At 43.4% G+C, this 26,587-nt stretch overlaps 1 protein-coding gene across 1 annotated transcript; it reads right to left on the bottom strand.

Annotated features, from left to right (window-relative positions):
• Window positions 1-1,138: 1,138 nt before the first annotated feature.
• VIPAS39 (VPS33B interacting protein, apical-basolateral polarity regulator, spe-39 homolog) lies at window positions 1,139-26,198 on the bottom strand. The gene is made up of 20 exons (XM_067729352.1): window positions 26,038-26,198; window positions 23,205-23,297; window positions 22,244-22,349; window positions 20,346-20,489; window positions 19,200-19,238; window positions 18,781-18,845; window positions 18,004-18,060; window positions 14,142-14,234; window positions 13,460-13,493; window positions 12,849-12,951; window positions 10,565-10,592; window positions 9,123-9,196; window positions 7,095-7,170; window positions 6,522-6,656; window positions 5,874-5,915; window positions 5,462-5,551; window positions 4,312-4,398; window positions 3,645-3,734; window positions 3,121-3,225; window positions 1,139-2,143 (listed from the first exon to the last, which is right to left on the bottom strand). Exons 2-20 carry the CDS (start codon window positions 23,295-23,297, stop codon window positions 2,123-2,125), a joined length of 1,482 nt encoding a protein of 493 aa, XP_067585453.1. The 5' UTR covers window positions 26,038-26,198; the 3' UTR covers window positions 1,139-2,122.
• Between the last annotated feature and the right edge of the window lie 389 nt (window positions 26,199-26,587).

Below are 26,587 nucleotides of genomic sequence, written 5' to 3'. Positions count from 1 at the left end.
CCTCATACACTAGTTAGGTCACCACTGTTTATTTGAAGATCGGTCAATAACTTCAGCACAATTTAGCAAATTAAACTCCTGTTTCTTCAATAGCAAGAGGGTTGATCTGGAAAGGAACCAAATATGAGGTTACCTGGAATTGCAAAGGCCATTACAAAGTACAGGAGCAAAAGATGGAATCTGATCCCCTTAGAGCAGGCTTTCTCCACACTGGCACTACTGACATTTGGGGCCGGATAATTCTTTGTTGTAGGGAGCTGCCTGTGCATTGTAGGATCGTTAGTAGCATCCCTGGCCTCTATCCACTACATGCCAGGAGCTCCATCCAGTTGTTGCAACAAAAAGTGTCTCCAGGGCTTCCCTGGTGGCGCAGTGGTTAAGAATCCGCCTGCCAATGCAGGGGACACGGGTTCGAGTCCTGGTCCAGGAAGATCCCACATGCTGCGGAGCACCTAAGCCCATGCACTATGACTACTGAGCCTACACTCTAGAGCCCACGAGCCACAACTACTGAAGCCTGTGCACCTAGAGCCCATGCTCTGCAACAAAGAGTAACCCCTGCTCGCCGCAACTAGAGAAAGCCCACGCACAGCAACAGACCCAACACAGCCAATAAATAAATAAATAGATAGATAAATAGATAAATAAATAATAAATTCTTTAAAAAAAAAAAAAGCGTGTCCAGATATTGACACGTCTCTTGGGGGGCAAAATTGCCTCCAGATGAGAACCACATTGCCTTAAAGCCTGCTGTGTGCCTCTGTACGGGTGTCTTCTCTTCCCCCTACCACTTCACCCACTCCACACAGCCACAAAAGCACAGAATCCTACAAGCTCTGAGAGAATCGTGCCCTCCCCTCACAGATTAAGATAATGAGTCCAGAGAGAAGGGGACTCGTCCAGCACCACACAGCTTGTCAGTGGTAGAGCTGGGACGAGAGGCCGGGTCTTCAGCCAGGGGGCAGTGCTCCCTCTGTTAACCACACGGCCCTGCTTTGCCGTAAGCACTGTTATTCCACAACCTGAAGTGCTGACAGGCTGCTGAATGCTGTCACCAAGGCAGATTTGTAGTGGTCCCAAGAGACGGGGCAGATGCTTCACTGTTCTGTACAAAATAACTGGGAGGGAAAGAGAAGGCACCAAGGAAGCAGCAGCTTTATTAGGAGTCTAGGCATGTCTGGAAAACCCAGTTCAGTCACAGAGAACAAAGGCTAATATTGGTACAGGAATGCAGGAAACTGGCATTACAGAATATCCTCTCGAAAACCAACATGAAACTAAAACCTCCATCTTAATAGCCTAACAGAAAAGCTGCTGAGTTTAGCCCCGGTGAAACTTGTGGAAGGTCCTAGTGAAATAATGAGATTTGTGCAGAAAAGGAGAGCTTCCTCCAGCAATGCTGAATCTGAGCTCCATATAAGGTTAGGGGTCTGGGTGGGAGGGAAAGGTAAGGGGGATGCTCTCATCTCTCACACAAGGCCACCTCGGGGTGCAAGTGAGAGAGGAACCAGTTTTTGTACAAAGGGAAGACCATGGCAGCAGAGGGACGCTGGCAATCTCTGTAATGAGGCGGAGGACTCTGTACAGTGTGAGGGCGCCTCCAACAGGTCCTGGCAACACTGGCAGCGCTTCCTGAGGCCCCCTGGGAGACAGCCATTCCGGTTCTGTCCTGACTTCCTTCAGAGCAAAACTGCCATTGTCCAGCACCAAGTCCAGGGTCATAATTAGCTGAGGGGAATGGAGTGGCCACCCTAGGACACCTGTACCTCTCAGTCGAGGAGACTTCCTTTCTGGAGCAGTCACTTTCCGCAGACCAAGAGAGATCTTGCCCAATATGGGCCCAATCTAGAAATTATTCCCACCTTCACATGAGCACCAGGTGGAGAGATTCTCTCATGAGGCAAAGCTTTAGATCTTGCCCCTCAGATGATGGCCCCTGGACAAAAGATCGGTCTGAAGCTGTCGGTGCCCAGGTGCTAGTCTCTGTCCCACAGGTAGCAGGCACTGCCTGCTGACGATGGGCCCAAGCGATGTGATGCTTAACTCTCCCAAGAAGAGCGCTCTCTACTTTCACAGGCAGGAAAGGAAGAAATGAGGCAGGTTTCAAGGGAGCTGATGCCACTTAATTCTTCCATCGAATTTGCTGTGAAAAAAACAAACAATGATCAGTTTTTCACTGATCCTTACAGATAGGCAGATGGAATTCGATAAAACAAGGCCCACAGCTAGGTAATGTAAGGAAAAGAAGGATGCAGGGGGGAGGTTGAGAAAGAAATTTTTTTAATGTGGGGGGGAGTTCATTTATTTAGAGATGGATTAAATACCTATTCTGTATCTTACAAGCCTGATTTAGGGCATTTATTCTGGTTCTGCCTGCCTGAGGACAAAGATTCACTAGCTTTAGCTTGTGGAAGGTTCCAAAATATCTAACAGGGACCTACGCTCCACATTAACAATAAGCTCAGCAATTTTCTGCTATGAGAGATGAGTCAGCTGTGTTCCCCAAATAGCTAAAATCTATTTCACCCACTTCTCTCTCCCAACAGGAAAGTCACATCCAGCCCCAGGCAACTATGCAGTTTGGATATTCTGAATCTGTAACGTTTGTTTCTAGACTCCCAGTAGTTAGTCCTTCCTACCTGCTAGGTTTAACAATGATCAGAGGGCTACAATTGTCAGCCAAGGTCCCCACATCACCCTTATGTCATCCCATATCTCAGGAGTGACTTCTGCTGTTCCAACCAGTGCTTTTGCCCTGTAGGCCCATAGGAGACCCTTATCAAGAGATCCACAGGGCTTCCCTGGTGGCGCAGTGGTTGAGAGTCCGCCTGCCGAAGCAGGGGACACGGGTTCGTGCCCTGGTCCGGGAAGATCCCACATGCCGCGGAGCGGCTGGGCCCATGAGCCATGGCCGCTGAGCCTGCGCGTCCAGAGCCTGTGCTCCGCAACGGGAGAGGCCACAACAGTGAGAGGCCCGCGTACCGCAAAAAAAAAAAAAAAAAAAAGAGATCCACAGGCTTGGCTGACAGCAATCCCATCCAGGCCGTGGGAATATAAACTCAATGCTACGCTATGAACTGTTTACTGACACTGCTGGAGGCGTAAGCTGCAGCTGCTCACCGAGCTGTTGAGAATGGCATCAATCTTCTCCTCCTCGGCAGATCCTTTATCCACCTTGCTCCTGTACACCAGCAACTGCTGACGATCCTTCAGGTCCCGGCAAGTCTATCACCAAAACAGACAACAATAAAAACCACCAATCAGCCTTCTCCAGAAGGGGCTTTTTCCTTTTGTCACTCCCGTTTTGAGCTAAGTTTCAAGGAGAAGCCAGGAAGCTACAGTGGGATAGCAGTGGGGTCAAGCACCCACTGAACTTCATGCTGAAGAGAAGTCTACAGAGGTTACGTGGCTTGATTCAGTTCTATGAATTCTCCGAGTGCAACGAATTTATAAAAGCAGAGAGAAACCAGTCAGAGGGCTGGGAAAATCATACAGGAGTGCTGGTCTCCAAACTAACTCTTGCCAGACCACTTTATCCACTGAGTTGAAACTGACAGACGAACCTCAGGATCTAGGACTTGAGACTATAATCTCCCACCTCCCACTGAGGTCTAACTCAGGGTTTTCATTTCTTACGGACTCACATCAATGACGACATCATGACACTTGAACTTGGTGGCTAAGTTCAACTTTGTGTCCACATCTTCCACCAGATTGACATACTCCTGTAATATCTGTGAAAAGAAGTACTTCTGATTAATGATTCCCAGATGTATTAAACCCAGAGCTCTGAAAGGTAGAAAAAAAAATCCTGAAGAAGGAAAAGAGTCAGTATCTGCAGTCTACAATTCCCATCATCAACCACAGGACTAGTTTTGCAGAGGGAAATGAGGTAGACTCTCTGCAGTACCTCCATGCTCCCCCAGGAAAGAAGGGAAGGGCCCATTCCTCCTTATCCCAGAGCTAGATACCCATGCCAGCAACAGGTATGCCCTAGACCTGACCCCGTGCTGTGCCCCCTTGCTCCTTGATGTCCTTTCTCATTAAGTTCTCTTTTTGCATCATTTGAATAGTATGTCAGTACTCCACCCGGGCTAAACACAGTAGATGCTCCTCAGAGAGGGCAGACTTGGATTACTTCTTAAGCACAGAGGAGAACTTCCTTCCCTGGCCTTTTCTATGTCAAGGTACAGTACAACCATTATGCTGCCTTTAAGATAAGACCAGAGCAGGTCAAGTCTCCCATCGCTGAGCACTAGAGGCTGAAAGTTAGGTTTCCTAGAAGATCCTGTACCCTCTAAGAGCCATTACCTGGACAGGGGCACTGTTCTTGTGCAAAATTTCCACAACTCGATGGAAGCCAATGGGTGCTCTCTTCTTGGTATAGCCCAGCCAGTTCTGCAAAAGGAAGATGGGGCAGCCGTGGGTAGGCCAGACATCTGAGCTAATCTCCCTATGTTTTATGGTCAGACTAGAATAACATGGTGATGAGGAGTGGATGAATGGGAGGCGGGGGAGAGAGAAATGAAGAGAGATGAGAGTTTCAGAAAAGTCAAGGAACTCAGGAGGGTGGAAAAGAGTCAGAGGTATGAAATAAATTCTTAGATCTATAGGCACGAATGCAGAAAAATGTCTGTGAAATATGGCTAAATAAAATAAGCAATTTACTTAACAATCCTTGTAGTATGAACTTATCTGGGTAGACTAATCCTACCCTTTACATCTTTATATTCATATAAATGTTTACTTGTCAGTTCATGAGGAAAGGTCTGGAAAGCCACCCGTCAAACTTTTCACACTGCTTGCCTTGAGGAAGGGACTGAGAAAGGAACAGGTGGACAATGGAAGAGGAACTTCACTCTTTACCCTCTACACTGTCATATCGTGTTTGATTTTGACACAGGCATATATTGCTTTGGTAGTTAATGTAGCCAATTAAATAACTAACAAAGGGGGAGAACAAAAAACTGTCAAACCCATAATGGAAAAATGGATATTTAAACATAAACTAATAGAGACATGACAACCAAATGTAATGCAAGATCCTTGACTGGATCCTGACAGAAAACAAAAACAAACAAAAAACAGCTCTAAAGAGCTCATTTATATGTATGATAATATTCTTATATTAATGTTAAATTTCTTGAGAATGATAATATTGTGGTTACAAATGAGATAAATGCTTAAGTAATTAAAGGAAAAGTATCATGGTATCTGCAACTTACTTTCAAATGTTTCAGCAGAAGAAAAAAGCATATGGCAAAAATGTTAACAAATTAGTGAAGCAGGTGAAGACTGTTAACTACTCTTTCAGCTTTTCTTTAGGTTTGAAACTTTGGAAAATAAAAATCTGAAGGAAAAATGTCTACCAGTAACTAGAACTAGAGATCCCAGGAGGCACGGGATGACAAGATGGTATCGTCAAGGCATCAGCGGCATGGAACAGTCCCAGGGCACCCACCTTTGTGGTAAAGAGGGCATCGACATCATGCCAGGCCCGAAGCTTGGCGCGAGCAGCCAGGGCTGTCAGCACATACTGTTTTTCTGGGATCTAGAAAACAGAGGCCAGGGGAAATTCAGGAGGAGTAGAAATGCATCAGGGGATGTGCTTGAGAATTTGGAAAGATAGGCAAAAATATTCCCTGGTGTTGATTCTGCCTCTTAAAATCCACAAATCTCTCAGGTTTCCAAGCCCCAGCACTGTTGCAGGCCATTCGGTTAAAGCCTTCCCTCACTTCCCACAAACTTACTCCATTTTCCCCTTAACCTTGAATGTTAAGGGACTTACTACTGTGCAGGGATAGAAAGCAACATCCACTCCATGCAGTTACTCTGATACTACTTTTACCAAACACTGACTAATTTATATCTACCTTAAATGTCTTCTTCAGGTTGACTGGACTGCTGAATGTGCCCTAGGATGAAAGTGAAGAAGGAATTTTAGTGGTATTTCTCAAATACTACCAATCTCCCCTTTTCTTTTCCACTACATAGACAGTCTACATTTCACTCCGCAACCATTTAAACCCGGAAATTAATTTAAGAGAAAAGCTCCGTCAGGTCTAACTGGATATCACCATAACCCAGCTTAAGAGGACTGGATTAACAGGTATGGTGTATTTCCCAACTTTATGCTAATCCTATTATCATTATGATCATGCCCACCTATAGTCATTAAATTTACACCTCTTCAAAAAACTTTTTTAAAGTACCCACAAGTAACTATCCCCCGCAGCTCTTCTCTGTACTGTGTGAATCCATTTGAAATGAAACCTTTGAACAAAGACTGCTATGGGAGCAGCATCATTCCATGCCAGCTCACTGGAAGCCATGCAAACCCTTACAGACCTCTTTTCTCCTCTTGGTTCACCCCTGCTGAGAGCCGGGAAGGCTTCCCAGATGGATTGCCGAGAATTATGCGCACCCATTGTAAATAGGATATGCTGAAGTACTGGCTTTGAAATATGCTCGTCTTGTGCAGTGAGAATGTGTGGGGCCTTTCTTTCACGTTCTGCCTGTACCTCAGCCTCTGTGTAGTGGTAGAAGCAGGAGTAGAAAAGCGTCGTCACTAACGGCATGTTGAGGATAGAAGCTTTGCGGGGGTGCTTCCGGAAGATTTCAGTCTGTCCTGCTGATTCTAGATGTCGATCATTTGCCTGTGGTGGCGTGAGCCAAGTGAAAAAAAGGACAATGTCCATGGAGTAGAGGCAGGAGAGAAGCCTTTAATATTACAGCAGTTGTGCTTCCTACCCTAGGAAAGAGGCAAAGAAGAGAAAAAGAAAAGGAATTGCCTAGGATGGCCCAGAGGAGCTTAAAATCCAGAAAATGATGACAGGCCCAAGTTGGATGGAGGAAGACCAGAGAAATAGTGATGAAATGGAGTTCTGGGAAATACTTCCAGGTTAATAGCAAGTGAGAAGAAAAAGGATGCCTGAAGACAATGGACAGAAGGCTACCACGTAGAGAGAGAGAATGAAAGGCTCTTAGAAAATGTAACAGGAAATGACCTATGTGGGCAAAGCAGAAGTCTCCTAGCTGCTGAATGGCAGTGAGCTTTGGCACTGAAGCAGAAGTGTAGAGACAAGGAGTCTAACCTCGATAATGATCTGACGTTCCAGGAGCGTGTAATGGTCTTGTATGTGTGCAGAATCTTCTGCTGAAAATGGCAAACTGGGAGAGGGCCAGAAGGTTAGTACCTCATTCTCTACTCAAACAGGAAACAAACCCAACTAAACCAAATCACCACTGTAAGCATAAAAAGCTCATGGGGCTTCATAAATCTGATCTCAGTTCACCTTTAGAGCATCCCTGAAAGGCAGAGAGAGAGAAAGCAGAAAATAGAGGAGACCGTTGGCTGGGATTTTATATTTAAGGTTTTGTCAATTCGAGGAGCCTGAAAGTCCACGAAATATACAGTCACTGGTGATTTTGCTGAGGAATGAATTAGAATCCCCTCATTGTGGGAGTTGGATTTTTTTTTTTTTTTTTTTTTTTTGCGGTACGCAGGCCTCTCACTGCTGTGGCCTCTCCCATTGCGGAGCACAGGCTCCGGGCGCGCAGGCTCAGCGGCCATGGCTCACGGGCCCAGCCGCTCCGCGGCATGTGGGATCCTCCCGGACCGGGGCACGAACCTGTGTCCCCTGCATCGGCAGGCGGACTCTCAACCACTGCGCCACCAGGGAAGCCCTGGAATGTTTGATGAACGAGTCACTTAGCTAGTGAGTGAGCCTAGCCAGCTGCCTGTCATCCACATCCCCGTGAAGCACAGCGGTTCCTATCATTGCTTAATGTCAATGCTTAACTCTCCTTAAGGGGCACTTACATTTGTTAGCAATTTTTTTTTTTGAGCAATTTTTATTGGGGTATAGTTGCTTTACAATGTTGTGTTAGTTTCTGCTGTACAGCTAAGTGAATCATGTGAGCCATTTTTTAATGCAGAGTAATAAGGTAAAATCAAGTTACACAGCACAGCGGTATGTTTGTAGATTAGTAAAGATTTCAGAGCTCTACATATGTCAAGGGTCCCATCTTCAACACTACATTATATTTTTACACATGAAGAAGTTGAGGGACAAATAGTGTGTTGCCTAAAAGCTATATGGTAAGTCAATGGGTAAGGCCAGGAATAGAAGCCAGATTTTAAACACCCAGTTCCCAGACCTTCCTTCAGAAAGTGCTGCCTTATTCCCCTACTCCACTCACTCCAGGAAGAATTCTGAAATTCAATTACACTCTCCCAGATAAGTGTGATCCCCAGCCAATTTTTTGGAAGAGATAAAGAAGCCAGCAAAAGGTTCCAGTTACTTCACTATTCTAACTTCTCTTTGTTTACGAGAGGCCATACGACGCATCAGCTCAGTAGCTGATAAAGTTAAAATTACGGATTGCATTGAAATAAACAAATTTCTAAATGTGAAACCTGGAAATCATGTCACATGAGGAATGATTAAAACAACTGTGACCACTGAACCTCGAGCAAGGTCTACTGGGTAGACTCCACATCTGTCTTGACAGATACAGGGAAGCAAGTTTTAGCTCAATATAAGGAAGCACTTTCCAATAATGAAGGCTGTCTGACAATAAAATAAGCTACTTTCCAGAGAACTGTGTGCCCCATCACTGGAAGAATAATATGTGGGGCTGGTTTTTACAGGGATTTATATTCTGAATGAAAGCTGGACTGAATCAGTAGTTCTTGGACTGTGGCGTTTCAAGGACCAGTAACACTGAAAATAATATATAAGGTAAAATGTTGCCAACTTTTTCTTTTAATATATAAGGTCACACAAAAAAAATTATAACCCATTTTTCTACCAAAAAGGGGGTGGAGGACGAGGGGGAAAAAAAATCCCAGAATAAAAGGCAGTCTTTCAAATTAAATAAATATAGCTTTAGGAGAAAACTCTCTACATTGTCCTTATTATTCTCAACTTACCACCTATCAGAGAAAACTCTGTGGGGGACTAGTGTTTGGAACCACTGAATGAGATGATCATTAACGATGCTTGTATGATCCATTGTTAGCCTTTCCCTGCAACCATCTATCCATTCTACCCTTTTTTAGTCTCTTCATTGCTCTGTATAAGAGTATTTATAGTTAAAAACATTTCTCCCCCACTTACCCAATGCAGGTCTTAAGAAATTCTTTTCGTTTCTCGGGGTCCTGAATGTTCAAATGCTCTCGATAATGGGTTAGCTACAAAAATCAGAGAAAGGCTTTGAGCTATTTCTTTTCCTCAGAAGGGCAAGGTAGCTCTGTAAGTAGATTTCCCATGCTTAAAAACTAAATTCTCATTACCAGAGATTCCTCTGTGAATAGATTAGGGGGCAGGGGGTGGGGAGGAGGGCAAAGAATGATTCAAAATTATTATCTCTAACTGCATTATCCAGTATGGTAGCCACTAGCCACTAGTTTCAAGAAAAAGTTGTTCTTAGGAAATCTTCATACTCTTCGGGGATAAACTAAAAGCAGACTCTCAGCTTTGCCAATTGCAAAGTTTACAAGGTTGAAAAACTCCCAATTTATATACAACAGCATGCATGACAAATCATCTTCAATTCAAACATAATACAGAATATGAAGAAAATAAGAAAGTTTTAGATAAAAATAAGTTATGCAAAACACATTTATTTTCACTGATTAATCAAACTTCAAAATAACAAACTTTATAAGAATGCTATTTGAAGAAAATTCCTTATAGTTTTGAACCTACAGAAATTAAAAATGTAAACAAAAAGTTTTTCAAAATGATTACTACAGATTCCCAATCATTTTGAGTAGATTTAGATAAAGGGTTTTTGAGATTTTCCCATGCCCTGAATATTAAGTACAAGTTCCTTTTACAAAATATTACTGAAAAACATTTTCCTGAATTATATTCTGTTGCGCAAAGAAGGTTAAAAATATATTACCACCAATGTGTGGTACAGCGACTAAAAGGACAATCCTGACATTGACGGCACTGAGAAATTCTTACCCCTGCACTATAATGTTCAACTTTTTAAATGGATCACTGAAGTCTGAATAATACAATTACATTTTTGGTAAAATTTCAGATTTATTCTTGTATTCCAGGAGTTTCTTCTCTAATGGTGAGAATTTGCCCCAAATCAATTTTAACAGTCATTGAGCTCTCAGTCAAAATGTGTATTGGGTGCACCACCAGCAGCCTGACCTATCTTCTTTCATGACCTGTATCTGGTTTCTTATCCCTCTTTGCTTTCAGTATTATCTTTAGTATTAGAAGCCAAAACCCCAAAGCTCCAACAAACCAAGAATTGAAAACAACTAGAAATTAAGAGACAAACTCCAAATTGACCAGGCCAATTTTCATTCAGCTATTAAAAAAAAAATTATTCATAAGCCCAATCAAAACAGCATATAAAAAGAAACAAAATGGTACATCATTTGGATTGTTTTTAGGCTTCCCAGATGCCTTTCTCTCCTGGATATAATCAATACCAAAGGAAAGAAAATATTCAATCAGTTTGGGATCTTGGAGGCTGGGTTTTGGCTTAGACTTCTGTTAAAGAGGCCCCCAACTGAAACAAAGGCCACACTTACCGCAAGCTCTTCTGTTCTATCTAGGAACCTGGGAAGAAGCAGAAGGCAGCAGGGCATTTTTATTTATTGATGTGTGGCAGTATAACCTCACAAAATAGGATGACTGCTCTAAAAGAAACACAATTCAAACTCATTTGCCTCTATACATAAGATAAACCCTTCTCTTCTTAAACTCTCTACTGATCAGCAACACCTTGAGAACACATGGTGGATCAGGTATCATCGTTCCCCCATCTACCTAGCTGAGCAAAGAACAAAGAAGACACTGCAGGGCACTAATAACTGTAATGTTAACAGATCTGACAGAAAGGCTCAGAGCCTCCGCAAAACCTTAGCCCACAGCAGTCTTCTGTTTTTTGGTTTTTTTTTTAAATACAGCTGAAGAGTTTTTTTTTTTTAATAAATGTATTTATTTGTTTATTTATTTTTGGCTGCATTGGGTCTTCATTGCTGCGCACAGGCTTTCTCTGGTTGCGGCGAGCGGGGGCTACTATTCATTGCGGTGCGCAGTGGTGGCTTCTCCTGTTGCGGAGCACGGGCTCTAGGCACGCAGGCTTCAGTAGTTGTGGCTCGCGGGCTCCGTAGTCGTGGCTCGTGGGATCTAGAGCGCAGGCTCAGTAGTTGTGGCGCACGGGCTTAGCTGCTCCATGGCATATGGGATCTTCCTGGACCAGGGCTCGAACCCGTATTCACTGCATTGGCAGGCGGATTCTTAACCACTGCGCCACCAGGGAAGCCCTGGTTTTTTGGGGTTTTTTTTTTTTGTGCTACGCGGGCCTCTCACTGCTGTGGCCTCTCCTGTTGCGGAGCACAGGCTCCAGACGTGCAGGCTCAGTGGCCATGGCTCACGGGCCCAGCTGATCCGCAGCACATGGGATCCTCCCGGACCGGGGCACGAACCTGCGTCCCCTGCATCGGCAGGCGGACTCTCAACCACTGCGCCACCAGGGAAGCCCCCTGTTGTGTTTTTTTTTTTTTAAAGATGAAAACACTTTTCTCTGTCATTAGAATCTTGGAAACAGATTGTCTATACTGCCCTCTGTTGTTTTCAGGTACAGCATACAATGTGTTTGGTCTCTCCCCAAAGGTGGTAAGGCCTTGGAGAACAAGGACTTGTCTTCTTACCTTAAATGGACCACTATAATTAACATCACTAATTTGGCATAGAGGTGATACTTAATAAAGCCTTGCTGATTGGGAGGGAAAGAAGGAAGGAAAGAAGGAAGGAGGGAGGGAGGAAAGGGTTGGGGGAACAACCTGTCTCGATGAACATGTCTTCTGCAAATTCCTGGCTAACCATATGTAATCTTGATCCTGCCCAGGTGACCTGCTTTCCCCACCTTAGTCTTCGGGGCAGCTCATCGCTGTGCTGAAGCCATGGGGTAAATGAAGTTACCTTGGGCCACATGTCAGCCTAAACAGAGGTTCCAGCCCCTTCTCTGATACTGAAGAAAGGACATAAAATAGCCCCTACCAGTTGAAATGAGACAGGGAAGAAACACATGATAGAAGACAGCCGCCCCCAGTAGATACGCCTACCTCTTGCCTCTCTACCTATCAAAATCCTACCTAGTCTCACAGGCCCAACTCAATTCCTAATCACTTCCATGAGGCTCTCCGCAGATATCCTGACTGAAAATTATATATGCTTCTTCTGCTCTTCCACTGTACTTCTCACTGGCATCACTGGGGATCAAGTAATAAAAGATACCTTTATTCTAGGTCTTTTGTAAGAAAATACGTCATAAATATTAATACTACAGACTAGGCATTATGCTGAGTGTTTATACACACGAACTCTTTTCATCTTCATAATGACCTGTGGGGTGGGTATCATCATCTCCATTTTACAGATGTGAAAACTGATGCTTGGAGAGGTTGAGTAACTTGCTCAAGGTCACGCTATGAACTAAGTGGTGGAGACAATATTCAACGCAGGTGCTTGACTCCAGAGCCTGGTTCTTAACCACCTGCTGCATGGTCACTTTATCACAGGTTGTGGTACATTATTAGTTATCCCATCACGTTTCTTTTTTTCTTTTTGGCCGTGCTGCACGGCTTGCAGGATCTTAATTCCCTAACCCAGACTGAACCCTGGCCATGGCAGTGGAAGTGCCAAGTCCTAACCACTGGATCGCCAAGGAATTCTCCTATCACGTCTCAATATCCTGTCTAAGCATTTCCATAAAAGAGGGGCAGTGTCTTCTCTTTCTCTGTATTATCGCCCAGAGTGCTTTGAACAAAGTACTTAATGAACTTTATAGACCAGATGATCAGTTCTTACCTAAAGAGGTCCAAAAGCAGCTTTTGATCCCCTATCTCCTTAAGGAAGTGAATGAGATGTCTCAGGGCAACCTGCCGTACCTCCAGCTCTCGGAAGAGGATCTCTAGCAGGCAGGAAGAAGGAGTTAGATGGGGAAAGATTAAAGCCTATTACTCAATAGGAAATTGCTCTCCCTACTCACACATTCCAAACATGATCTCCTCAAAATCCACCAGAAGCTAGGAATGGTTTTCTATGGTGCCCATCCCAATGGCTCAACCCACCAGCAACATACTCCATGGTCCAGGGCAATGCTTAGCCTTTGTGCTAACTTTCAGTTCTCACCAACCCAAACATCAGGCACTGAGCATGGACTTTCACGTCCTCAAACCCACATAGCCATCTGTCTGTCCAATAAATGGAGGGGCTTTGTAGTTACTGCAGTTATCACCCTAAAGGAAGAACAACTGCCCTCAGGGTTGTGATGTGTATTCAGAAGTCTCAGGCCATCCCAGCTGTCCCTAAAGTAGACTTGATGCTGGTAAATTCTGGTATGAAAGCCACAATGCCATTCTCCCTTCAAATGTAGTAGACACCTTACTGACTGAAGATTTCCCTTAAACCACGCTCACCTTTGCTCAATGTCCTCTTCAGGAAGATCAGAACCTAGAGGAAAAAGAGAACTAAGAATGAATTATCCTGTGTAACCTTCCAAACACAAGGCCCTGCCTGAGCACCTGATGTCTAGGAATGAGGCCAGCAACTCATTAGGAATCTCTGCCGGTCTATACAATAGGTTTCTCTATGTGATAGAAGGACAGGTGATGGACATATGGAATGAGCTGTGTCTTGGGAGTCCACATACCTGTGCCCCTACTGGTGAGAGGCACCTCCCTCCCTGTGTGAGAAGCTGCTCTCACATCTCTCCTCCTTCAGATTATTCTTGAGAACACGAAGTGGCCAACCTACTGCTTCTGGGTCATAATCAAGAGTGCCACACACAATGCATATCCTGCCAGCTAAGCCTTAGAACACGTACTTCTGAGAATCTTCCACTTCAAGAGGAAACCCAGGGTCTCTACTTGACATTACCAACAAGGACCTACTGTATAGCACAGAGAACTATACCCAATAGAATCTGAAAAAGAATAGTTACATATATAACTGAATCACTTCACTGTACACCCGAAACTAACACAACACTGTAAATCAACTATACTTCAAATAAATAGGTTTTTAAAAAATCTATTCTGATTAGACTTTCAGAAACAAATGAAAACAATACTTAAACAACAAACAAAACCCACAACTCACCGCAGTAATGACGTTTCCATCATGCATGCTTACTGCTTCTTCTAGGAGTTGTAGCTTGTCCTGTAAGGAGCGGAATCTTTCCAGGGAGCAGACCTGGCAGAGGAAGAACAGAATTGGTGTGCAAGGAAGACAATTTCCTATATTCTTTTGTCATTGGATACTGAAGAATGGGCAAGAATAAACTAAAATGTCCCCAAGGAGAGCTTCTTTGTTTTTACACAACAGCCCCCAGCACTCTATGAGCCAAGAGATTCCCATCATACCCTCCCTAGTTCAGCCTTATGCCCTAGAAGATGCTGATGTCCTGATGAACTCTTGCCAAAGTCAACGGGTAGAGAGCTCACTTGTTCTCTTTTCCTCTTTTTCTTTAAATCTGTTTTTTCGGTTTGTTTGGTTGTTTTTTTTCAAACCCTTGTGTCGAGGGCCGACTTTCAGTAGGTCGCAGCGAGGGAGCTGCTCTGCTACGAACGAGACGCTGATCCAGAAGCAGGTTGTCTACGAATAGTTTAGGACCAGGTTCCCCAGGAACGTGTGGTGTGTGATGGGCAAGGCGGTGGCTGCCTTTCCAGCAGCGCCCTATGTCCTAGGACGAAGGGCTCTCTGCACTGGACCCCGGTCCCGAAGTTCCACAGGGTACGCCACGCCACCGGGGACAGTGGGGGACCAGCTATCTGCGGCCAACTTGTTCTCTTTTTAATGGGGCATAATTTACATAGCATAAAATCTACCCTATTTAAGTGTACAGTTCAGTGAGTTTGGCAAGTAAATAATTCCATGTAACTACTACCGCAATCAAGATACAGTACATTTCCATCACCCCAGAAAGTTCCCTTGTCCACTCTGATGTCAATACCCTTCTCCCATCCCTACCCCCCAACAACCACTGATCTGTTTTGTCACTAAAATTTTGCCTTTTCTAGACTTTCAGAAAAACAGAATCATACAATATGTACTCTTTCGTATCTGGCTTTTCACTCAATATAATGTTTCTGAGATGCATCTATATGTTGTGGTATTAGTAGTTTGCTCCTATTTGCTGCTGAGTAGTTTTCCATTGTATGGGCATACCACGAGTTTTTAATCCATTTACTTACTGATGGATATTTGAGTTATTTCCACTTTAGGGGCCGTAACAAATAAAGTTACTATGAACATCTGAGTACAAGTCTTTGTATGAACATATTTTCATTCCTCCTGGATTGTAAATGTCTAGTAGTGAAACTAAATGTGTTTAATTTTGTAAGAAACTGTCAGACTACTTCCCAAAGTAGTTTACCATTCTACCTTCCTGCTTGTACTGTATGAGAGTTCCAGCTGCTCCGCATCCTCCCAATGTGTGGTAAGATCAGTATTTTTAAATTTAGCCATTACAGTGGCTGTATAGTGATATCTCAGTTTTAATTCATGTTTTCTTGATAACTGATAATGTTGAGCATCTTTTCAAGTGATTATTGGCCACTTATGTATCTTTTTTGTGATATAACTAGTCAAATCTTGAGCCAATTTTTATTTTAAAACATTTATTTATTATTTATTTATTTATTTAATTTATTTTTGGCTTCGTCAGGTCTTAGTTGTGGCACACGGTATCTTGGTAGAGGCATGCAGGATCTTTCGTTGCCACATGGGCTATTCGTTGCGGCGCGTGGACTTCTCTCTAGCTGTGGCGTGTGGGTTTTCTCTCTAGTTGTGGCGTGCAGGCTCCAGGGTGTGTGGGCTCTGTAGTTTGCAGCACAGAGGCTCTCTAGTTGAGGCACACAAGCTCAGTAGTTGTGCCTCGTGGGCTTAGTTGACCCATGGCATGTGGGATCTTAGTTCCCTGACCAGGGATCAAACCTGCGTCCCCTGCATTGTAAGGCAGATTCTTTACCACTGGACCACCAGTGAAGTCCCCTTGAGCCAATTTTTAAATTGGATTGTTTGTGGATTGTGGCGCAGCAGTTAAGAATCTGCCTGCCAATGCAGAGGACATGGGTTTGATCCCTGGTCCGGGAAGATCCCACATGCTGCGGAACAACTAAGCCCGTGTGCCACAACTACTGAAGCCTGTGCACCTAGAGCCCGCCTGCTACAACTACTGAAGCCCACGTGCCTAGAGCCCGTGCTCCACAAGGGAAGCCACCACAATGAGAAGCTAGCGCACTGCAACGAAGAGTAGCCCACGCTTGCCGCAACTAGAGAAAGCCTGCGCACAGCAACAAAGACCCAACACAGCCAAAAAGATTTTAAAAAGTTTAAAAAAAATAAATTGGATTGTTTATCTTCTTATTATTGAAGATAATTCATTATATTTTATATACATATTCTGGATAAAATCCTTTATGACACATGTATTTTGCACATATTTTCTCCTAGCTATGGTCTTTTTGTGATTTCTTTCGTTTGTTCATTTGAATTTATTTCATTTTATTTATTTTTGGCTGCACTGGGTCTTCGTTGCTGCATGAGGGCTTTCTCTAACTGCATCAAGTGGGGGCTACTCTTCTTTGAGGTGCATGGGCTTCTCATTGTGGTGGTTTCTCTCGTTGTGGAGCACAGGCTCTAGGCATGCAGGCTTCAGTAGTTGTGGCTTGTGGGTTCTAGAGCGCAGGCTCAGTAGTTGTGGTGCACGGGCTTAGCTGCTCCATGGCATGTGGGATCTTCCCGGACCAGGGCTCAAACCCATGTCCCCTGCATTGGCAGGCAGATTCTTAACCACTGTGCCACCAGGGAAGCCCGTCTTTCTGTGTTTTTAACAGTGTTTTTAAAGAACAAAAGTTCTGGGCTTCCCTGGTGGCACAGTGGTTGAGAGTCCGCCTGCCGATGCAGGGGACGTGGGTTCGTGCCCCGGTCCGGGAGGATCCCACATGCCGCGGAGCGGCTGGGCCCGTGAGCCACGGCCGCTGAGCCTGCGCGTCCGGAGCCTGTGCTCCGCAACAGGAAAAGCCACAACAGTGAGAGGCCCGCGTGCTGCAAAAAAAAAGAACAAAAGTTCTTAATTTTGGTGAAGTCCATCTTTTCAATTTTTCCCTTTCCATTTGATGGTTTTTGTGTGCTTAGGTAATAAGTCTTTGCCTAACCCAAGGTTACAAAGATTTTCACCTATATTTTCTTCTAGTTTTATAGTTTTAGCACTTATTCTACATTTAGGTTTATGATCCATTTTGATCCATTAATTATTATGATGTCAATTCTCCCAAAATTGGTATATAGATTCAATGCAATCCCAATCAAAATCCCAGTAGCTCTTTTGTAGACACTGACAAGCTGATAGTAAAATTTATATGGAAATACAAAGGATCTAGAATAGCTGAAATAATTTTGGAAGGGAAGAATAAAGCTGAATAACTTATATTACCTGATTGCAAGATTTATCACAAAGCTACAATAATCAAGGCCTTGGTAATGGCATAAGGATAGACAAATAAATCAATCAACCAGAAGAGAGTCCAAAAAGAGACCTACATATATATGGCCAATTCATTTTTGACAAAGGCACCAAAGTAATTCAATGCAGAAAGAATAGTCTTTTCAACAAATACTGCTGGAACAAACGGAGAACCACATGGGAAAAAATGAATGTCAATTTTTACCTCACACCATATACAAAAGTTAACTCACAATGGATCAGACCTAAACATAAAAGATTGTTCTCATGCTTACAGGCACTACTGTTCACTCTCATCCATCACTCTTTCCCCCCTTCCCCATCAAAGCAACACTAAACCCTGGAGAATCACAAATTTTGCAGCTGACTTGTCTTCTTAGTGGATTGATTTTCCTCCTGAAAACCACTTCATTTAACAAATATAACTGAAGAGAAAGGTCAAGCTGCCCAGCTTCCCAAAAAATCTCACAAGAATTCTCTCCCCAGTGGCCTTACCTTGCCCTTCCGAAGGCGTCGCACTGTGTCACTGGGGCTCCAATCATTGCTGTAATCCTGAAATATTAGCAATGCATGAATCCCAGGAAGTTAAGGGATCAGAATTGTAAGTGTGCCTGCTCCTCACCTCAAACTCATAAACTTAGTCCCTAAAGGGAAGATATTTTGTGGAAGGAAATGGATGAAAAAATAAGAACTGGGATGGTCTTGTTCTGAGTTTCTTAAGGAACTAGAACAGAGACAATATAGGCAGGAGGAGTTGGATCATACAGGGAATGGATCAACTAACAAAACCAGCAATGCTATGCCTAAGTGGTTCAGGATTTCAACCCCTAAATGCAGTTTTGGGACTCTAATTAACGGCTTTGCCAACAGAGGGAAAGAGAGGAACGTGTTCCTTTTTTGGACCTTATGATATCGTTTCTTCCTTTTGAATCGATTTGCTTTTTTATGTGCTTCATGGGAATATGAGTTCCACCAAGCTTCCAGACCACAGTGGTGATCAAAAGTTTCAAAGTACAACCTAAAAAAGGCAGCATAATGGGTAAGGAAAGTGTGCCAGGACTGAACCAGAAAATAGAGATTCTGAGTCCAAGTTCTACCATTTAACTAGCTATGAGACTCCAGGCAAGTTCTGTTTAGAAATCCAGTTTTCTTACCTATAAAAGGGGTTTAAAATCATACCTGCTCAAAGATTTGAGAAAATCGAGCAAGATAACATAGGTCAAAGTATGTCAAACTGTGTAAAGATATAACACAATGTAGGATATAACTCACCCTATACTCCCCCTTGGGTCTCCCTAGCTCTGGAGCATAGCTCTTGGCAGGTGTGTCCGACAGAGCTGAAAAAGAACAGGCAACTGATTCAGAAGGGCACCATCTCCTGCCATTACCTTCCTCTACTGCTTCCTTCTCAGGCACACTTTTTTTTTTCATTTGGCCCCCAAGGTATCATTATGGCCCAAAGTAGATCCCATTCCTCCCCCAAAGACAGCATCCCTAGAAGTTACCCTTTGCCCCTGTAACCAGAATGGTCTTGACCTCCTTACTCAGCATCAGAAAATCTTTCTAATAATGATGACAGATTCAGAAGAAATGTCATCATCTAATTATCACTTGTCCCCATGACTCCCCAGGTTGTACCCCAGATCAGTAACATCTCCCACAGTAATCAAGAGAAGAGGGTCAATGCCTACCATCAGAGAGGGACTGGAAACTTCCAGGTCTAGTTCTCCCTAAAGGTAAAGTACACATAAGGTCAACAGTTCATGTCAGAGCCATTCAGACTTGGTTAAGGATGCAGTGCACACAGAACTTTTTTATGCAATATGAGAACTTAAGGCTTAAAAAAGTTTTTATTCAACTTCAGAAATTTGAGGTGCTGCGAAAAAAAAAGGCACTGAGGAACAGTTTTAAAATTGTGGTTAATATATACATAACATAAATTTTACCATTTTTAAGTACACAGTTCAGTGGTACTGAGTACATCCACAATGTACAATCATCACTACTATCCATCTCCAGAAACTTCTCATCATCCCAAATTGAGACTCTGTACCCACTAAACATTACCTCCCATTCCTCCTCACTCTCATCCCCTGGTAACCACTATTCTACTTTCTATCTCTATGAATCTGACTATTCTAGGTATCTCACAGAAATGGAATCATACAGTATATGTCCTTGTATGTCTGGCTTAATTCACTTAGCATAATGTCCTCAAGGTTCATCCATGTTGTAGCATGTATGAGAATTTTGATCCTTTTTAATGCTGCATAATATTCCACTGCATATACATGCCACATTTTGCTTATTCATTCTTCAGTCAATGGACATTTGGGTTGTTTCCATATTGTGGCTATTCTGAATCATGGTATTATGAACACTGGTGTATAAAAATACCTGTTCAAGCCCCTGCTTTGAACTCTTTTTGGTATATACCTAGAAGTGGCCTGCTGGATCATATGATTGTTCTATGTTGAATTTTTTGAGGAACTACCAAACTGTCTTCCACAGTGGTTGTACCATTTTATATTCCCACCAGCAGTGCACAAGGATTTCCAACAGAAACGCACAGGGGTAGGGAGGAATTTTGACCTAGGCAAATTTCTTCAGTACCTGTCACAGGGTTAATGTCAGTTTTGTTCATCATGTTCTAGAAACCCAGTCCAAGCCCTGTGAATTCCCCTCATTTCTGCCCTGCGTGATCCCCAACGGCCAGCTCCAAAGATTTTTTGTCCCTCAATAATCTTTTTCTTACAGAGTAAATGAAAATTATAGCCTCAGCGGTTTTTTTTAAAAAAAGAAAAGGACTTCCTGTCCCTTTAACCATCACTCTTTACCTCTAAAAAAGCTGCTCAGGGAGTAGGTAGAAGCAGGTTTGGGTAGTTGTGCATAGGAGGAGAAGCTGTTTCGGTTCTTTAGCTGTTCACGCTCATGGTTTGACCCACTATTACTAGCAGTCTCTTTGATGGACCATGAGATACCTGCAAGATAATAAGATCTAGATCAGTAATTCTCATCCAAAATAATGCCTTGGCATCCAGCATTCCAATAAACTCTAAAAGCTTTTCATTAGAGGCTCTGGTCTCTTGTCAACATGAACTTAAAAAATTGGGGCAAGGAGAAAGGACAGAATCAAATAGACCAATCAACAGAAAAAAGGGGCAAAGGAACTGAATAAATGGATCACAGAAAAGGAAATACAAGTGGCTATTAAACATGTGAAAAGATGCTCAACCTCACTCTTAATAAGAGAATTACACAAAATAAAAGTACACTGAGATACCACTGGCCCCCTATAAGACTGGCAAAGACCCAGAAGTTTGGTAATACCCTGTGTTGCCAAGGCTGTGGTGGAGAAAGGAATACTCTGACACTGCTGGTGGGAGTGCAAACTGGTGCAACCCCTGTGAAAGGCAACTTGGCAATATCTAACCAACACAGATGCAAATACTCTCTGCCAGTAATTCCACTCTAGGAATTGATCTTTCGGACACTCTTATATGGGCAAAATACAAGGTTATTGACTGCAATATAAACAACAGAAGATTGGAAACAATCTAAAGTTCATCAACAGTGGACTGGTTAAATAAATTATGAGAAATCCATACAACGTATACTATGCTGCTATTTTTGAAAAGGAAGAGGCAGAATGAGAAAGCTCTTTATGTACTGATATGGAAAGATCTTCAAGCTATACTGTCAAGTAAAAGAGCAGGGTATAAAGTATGCTACCACTGGTGTAAAAAAGGGAGTAAAAATATATACTCCTATATGTATTTCCAAATACAAAAAGAATCTTTAGATGAATACACAGAAAGCAAACAACAGCAGTTGTATTTTGGGTGGCCAGGGCCTGAGAACTGAGTAGATGCATGACAGTGGGGAAGGGAAACTTTTCACTGTGTGCCTTAAATACTTTTTACTTTTTAAATCATGTGACAGTATTTCCCAGTTTAAAAAAAAAAACCTTGGGCTTCCCTGGTGGCGCAGTGGTTGAGAATCTGCCTGCCAATGCAGGGGACATGGGTTCGAGCCCTGGTCTGGGAAGATCCCACATGCCCTGGAGCAACTAAGCCCATGCGCCACAACTACTGAGCCTGTGCTGTAGAGCCCGCGAGCCTAGAGCTCCGCAACAAGAAGCCTGAGCACGGCAGTGAGAAGCCCGAGCACCGCCCGCCAGCAGCAACGAAGGCCCGAGGCAGCCTAAATAAATAAAAAAATAAATGAAAATTTAAAAAAAAAGTCAGATGGACTCTGCAAAGGTGTTAAGTGGTATTACAGAACAGCTAGGCAGTGAGACTTGGTGGCTAAGTAAATCAGTTCTGCTAGCCAGTTATGAGCATTTCAGTCAGCAGTTCCCAAATATGACTGCATATCAGAAGCATTTACAGTGCTTATTATCAATTGAGACCCCACCCTACCCCCCAACCACCCCCATCCCCAAGACCTACTGAAGCAGAGTCTCTGGAGTGAAACCTAGAAATCTAATTTTAACAAGCACCCCAAATAAGTCTGAAATAGCCAGCCAAGCATTAGCCCTAGGGTAGCAGGCCTAGATAGCCATATGGAAACTACTGCTGTACTTCCCCAGTATCTTCTCCTGGGTTAAATTTCCAGATGTGTGCTCATCTGAAAATAGTTTAGCTTCATTCCCTTCCCTGACAAGTATTGAGGAGACTTTACTAGTGGTAAGAACCCTGAATAAGTAATCCTTCCTAGGGCCTCTTCTACTTACTTCCCACAGGTTCCCCGCTCCAGCTGACTCTCTCCAGGTCATCGTCATCATCATCATCATCCACGAAGTCTCGAAGGCTATTCACTGCCCGCTTGGATTCCTTTAACTGCAGACAGACATAAGGCAGGGCACTCAGGCAGTCATCACTTCTCACCTCTCCTTCTGACAGCCAAGAAGGCTGAGGAACTGGGTCTTGAAGATGGCCAACATTTTCACCCTCTGCAACTGAAAGCCTAGCCTGCTAGACATTTGCCAAGAAAACAATTTGCTTTTTAGCCAACACTGGAGTCCAGCGACAAAAGGTCAGGAGGAATCAAAACCGCTTTTGAATTCTAATCACACTCCTGGTATTGACTTGCTTTGTAGTGAGGTTATCCATCTCTCCAAAAATGAATCTGCTTCCCCATTTGTAAAATAGACACAATAAAGACAAACTTCCAATCCAGTTCATCCTTCAAAAATAATAAATTGGGCTTCCCTGGTGGCGTAGTGGTTGAGAGTCTGCCTGCCGATGCAGGGGACGCAGGTTCGTGCCCCAGTCCGGGAAGATCCCACATGCCGCGGAGCGGCTAGGCCCGTGAGCCATGGCCGTTGCGCCTGCGCGTCCGGAGCCTGTGCTCCGCAATGGAAGACGCCACAACAGTGAGAGGCCCGCGTACCGCAAAAAAAATAAAAATAAATAAATAATAATAATAATAAATTATACCACATGATAAAAGACAGGGTTCTTGAAAAAAAAAACTCAAAGAAATCAATCATCTTAAGAATGTAAAGGAAAAAGGGCAGAGAGTTGATTTTTACAATCCCCCTCTTTTCTCAGAGTTCTTTTCCATGAAGATTTTTCTAAAGATCTGACTGAAAACACTTCTGAGCCTCATGGAGACAGGTTACTGAGGATGCAAGGGGAAGGGTACACAGTGGAAGAGGGTGAGACCTTCAGCAACTGTTCATGGAAACCTACCTGTGACAGCTCGTCATCTTCGTCATCAAAGGTGAAAGCCTTGAACTTGGAGCTATTCCAATACTCCTCCTCATCACCCTTTGTCCGATTCATCTGGAGTGAGAGGAAGATAGATATATGTCCCTTTCTGGATTCCCCTCAAAAGAGCTCCAAAAGTTTTAAGTTCCTAGACTACAAACTCCCCACAGTAATCAGGGATGTGTGAAAGTGTCTGGTAAAGCAAATACTGAACACGCCATATAAAATCAGATCCTTGGGTCTCCAATCAAATCATACTTTTGATCCTCTGATTACCCACAAGTAGTCATTCATTCCTAGAGCTGCTACTTTCTTCACGGTACTCTCTCAGGTGCTGTAAGGAATATTTAAAGTGCAAAAAATAGTCCCTCTCTGAAGGACCCTACAATAGAACTCGGGTATTCAGCATAGGTTATGTATAAAGGTAATAGTACAAAGCAGGCAAGTGTTAAAAGAATGCATCACAAACTTTGCTGAATATACAATATCAATCAAAGCAAGAATATAACAGATAATAACTGCATTCATGTACTCAACATATATCTATTGAGTGCCATCTCTGAGGCACTGTTCTAGGCTCTGGGAATACTACAGTGAATAAAACTGACATATCTTGCTCTCATGTGTGCTTGTTAAATGCCTTAAGGCAAGCAAGCAATTAAAGGAAGCTAAATTATCCCCCTTGTATCTTCAAATCATGATTAATTTATTAACAAGTATTGGCCAAAATGTGGGAAATGAGGGCATGGCCAAAAAAGTATATAAAGAATCAGTCAAAACACAAGTCCCTCTCATAACTACTCTAAAATTAGATTTCACCCCGAAAAAAAGTTTTGCCTTAGAATTACAGACTAAACTATCAATGCCAACTGGATTAGAGTGAAAACTGATGTAAGCCAAGAACCAGGTACTGAACCTTCCACAACACCCAAAATAACTCCAAAGGCTACAAAGTGTCAAATTCTAAAATATCAATTTGCTTTTTCTTTCATCTCAGTAGCACCTTTCTCAATAGAAGGTTAAGAAACACTCATCATGGCAGCCCCATTGAGGCTCCCAATGGCCCTTAACATACTCTGCTCTCACTGTGTTTTCAGGGGATCCAGGGATGGCAAAGGTAGGAAGAGAACTTTTTACTATCTGGTTCTTTCCCATTGCGGACATCACTAATTGATTTCTACTGAACCCAAATATGGCTTAAAAATCTTTTTGTATATTTAATCCAGGGAGTCAAAACCAAATAAAAAAGCTAGCAGAAACAATAAAATCATCCCTTATATTGGAACAAGCATAGGCTTTGTCGTCAGGCAGACTTGAATTCAAATGTCGCTTCTCCAATTCTGAGCAAACTGGGTAAATATTGTTATTTACTTCTAAGCCTTGGAGAAAGTGATATCCTACCTCACAGGGTTGCAGTGAAGAATAGGAGTCAAGAAACAGCTAACAAACTGCCTAGCATAAAGTAAATACTAAATGTTAGTTGTTTTTAGTATAGGATATCTTCTGCCATCTTTCTATCTCAGCCATCTGCAAAATTTGGGCATAACAATAGAAACCTACCTTTTAAGACTGGTGTGAGGCTTAAACCAGTTAAAACAATACATGTAAAGCACATATGCTGACAGAAAATTAATGTTCAGTATTAATTTTTATTACTAATAAATCGCTATCTTGGAAAAAGCTAGAAGAATATTTCAAAGCATTCCTGAAGCTTAAAAAAATTTTGATACAAAAATTCTGAGTAGCCATCACAAACACTGAAGGTGTGCATACAGCAGGTGAATGCCTCTGATACAGATGCCAGTTTATAAAGCACTTTGTCATCCTCAGAACAACCCTGTAACGCAGGCCTGGCAGATCCCATTTCACTGATGAGGGTAATGAGACAAAAAAGGATTAATTATCGAAGTATTAAGCTAAAGCTAGCTGCTCCTAGCTAATCCAGGTTTTCTGTCTCCAGGGTCATTTCCACTCTGATTTGCATGGTCCTTTTATCACTCTAGGGAAAACGAGGGCAGGTCATTACTACAGTAAATAAATGTAAATATCTACGGATGGGCATAGAATGTGTCTGACAAACCCAAAAATCTACCAGAGGATTTCCGGAATCTTTTTTAACCATGCAACAGCAGTGGACATCTGACACTCATCTGTACTTCTAGCGCCAAGTCAGAACACAGATTTACTTAGCAAGTAAAAAGATAATGATTTAATGGTTCTAGAATTTATAAAGCAACCAGGTACAATTTTAAGCGGAACTGAGAAAACTGCTTCAACATGATTTAAAATATTTCAAAGGCTTGTCCTTGTCGCTTGTTTACTGAGATCCCACCATATAGGGTAGTAGACCCGAGGGGAGAACAGGAACATGACAAAGAAAGGAAAACGATTCAACCAAAAATATCTATAACCAACACGCTCCCGGCCTTAGGACACGCCAGAAACCAGCTACTAAGAAGTTACATTCGGATTCATTTATCATTTTTAGAGCCAGGCTACGAACTGAGACGAGGAAATGTGGGTTAAACTAATAAGACTCTACGGGCGAACGTCCAGGAAACACGGATCAACCGCAGTGGCCAGAGCCCAGAACCCTGGTACAGTAAATGCTCGTTCAAAATCCGTTGTCTGGCCTCACTCGCGGCCCCAACCCCGAGTGGACAGCGGCTGCCTGCCCACGGGTCGCCGGGACTGGAGTAACAGAGTCAGGCCTGGGGGGCCTAGGGACGCCTCAGAGAACAGGGTGAAAGGATATGGATGCGGAGAGGCTTGACTTGGCCAGATATGTGGCCCAAGGGCTTTGGGACACCCTCACCTCTTCCACACCGAGCCCTCCCTCTCAGGTCAGCGTCAGAGTCCTCAACCGTTGGACCGGCCTTTCTAGACAGGCTATGCGGCATAGAAAAGAGGCGGAAAGGGATAGTTCCGGAGAGAGGCGGTCGGCTGTGGGGATGAAGACCGTGGGGTCAAAAAAACGGCCGCAGGGCATGCTAGAAGTTGTAGTTCCTTCCGCCTCTGTCATCGGGCGCTGCCTTGACGGGCCACAGGGGCCTGTTGACTACAACTCCCAGAATCCGCAGCGTACCGTGCTTAAGTCCTTTCCTCTACATTTTCCGCGGTTATCCGGCGGGTCAGTCAACAAGACTACAACTCCCATGAGGCTTAGCATGGCCGATTAAGGGTTCAGGGAAACAATGAGAAGTGTCCTTTGTGTCTCCACGGGTGAGGAATGACCGTGTGAGCAGTAGCATTTCGTGTCTTTTAGGCGATAACCCGAAGGAGTTTGAAGGATCCCTAGAACAGACAGAAGTTAAGGTCCGGCGAGGCGGAACGGAAGCACCTGGTGGGAGGGAGGAGGAGCCGGA

This window comes from Pseudorca crassidens, chromosome 1, assembly GCF_039906515.1.
Source record: "Pseudorca crassidens isolate mPseCra1 chromosome 1, mPseCra1.hap1, whole genome shotgun sequence".
Classification (NCBI taxonomy): Eukaryota; Metazoa; Chordata; class Mammalia; order Artiodactyla; family Delphinidae; genus Pseudorca; species Pseudorca crassidens.
Note: the sequence above shows the minus strand (reverse complement) of the source record. Positions and strands in the feature narration are given on the sequence as shown.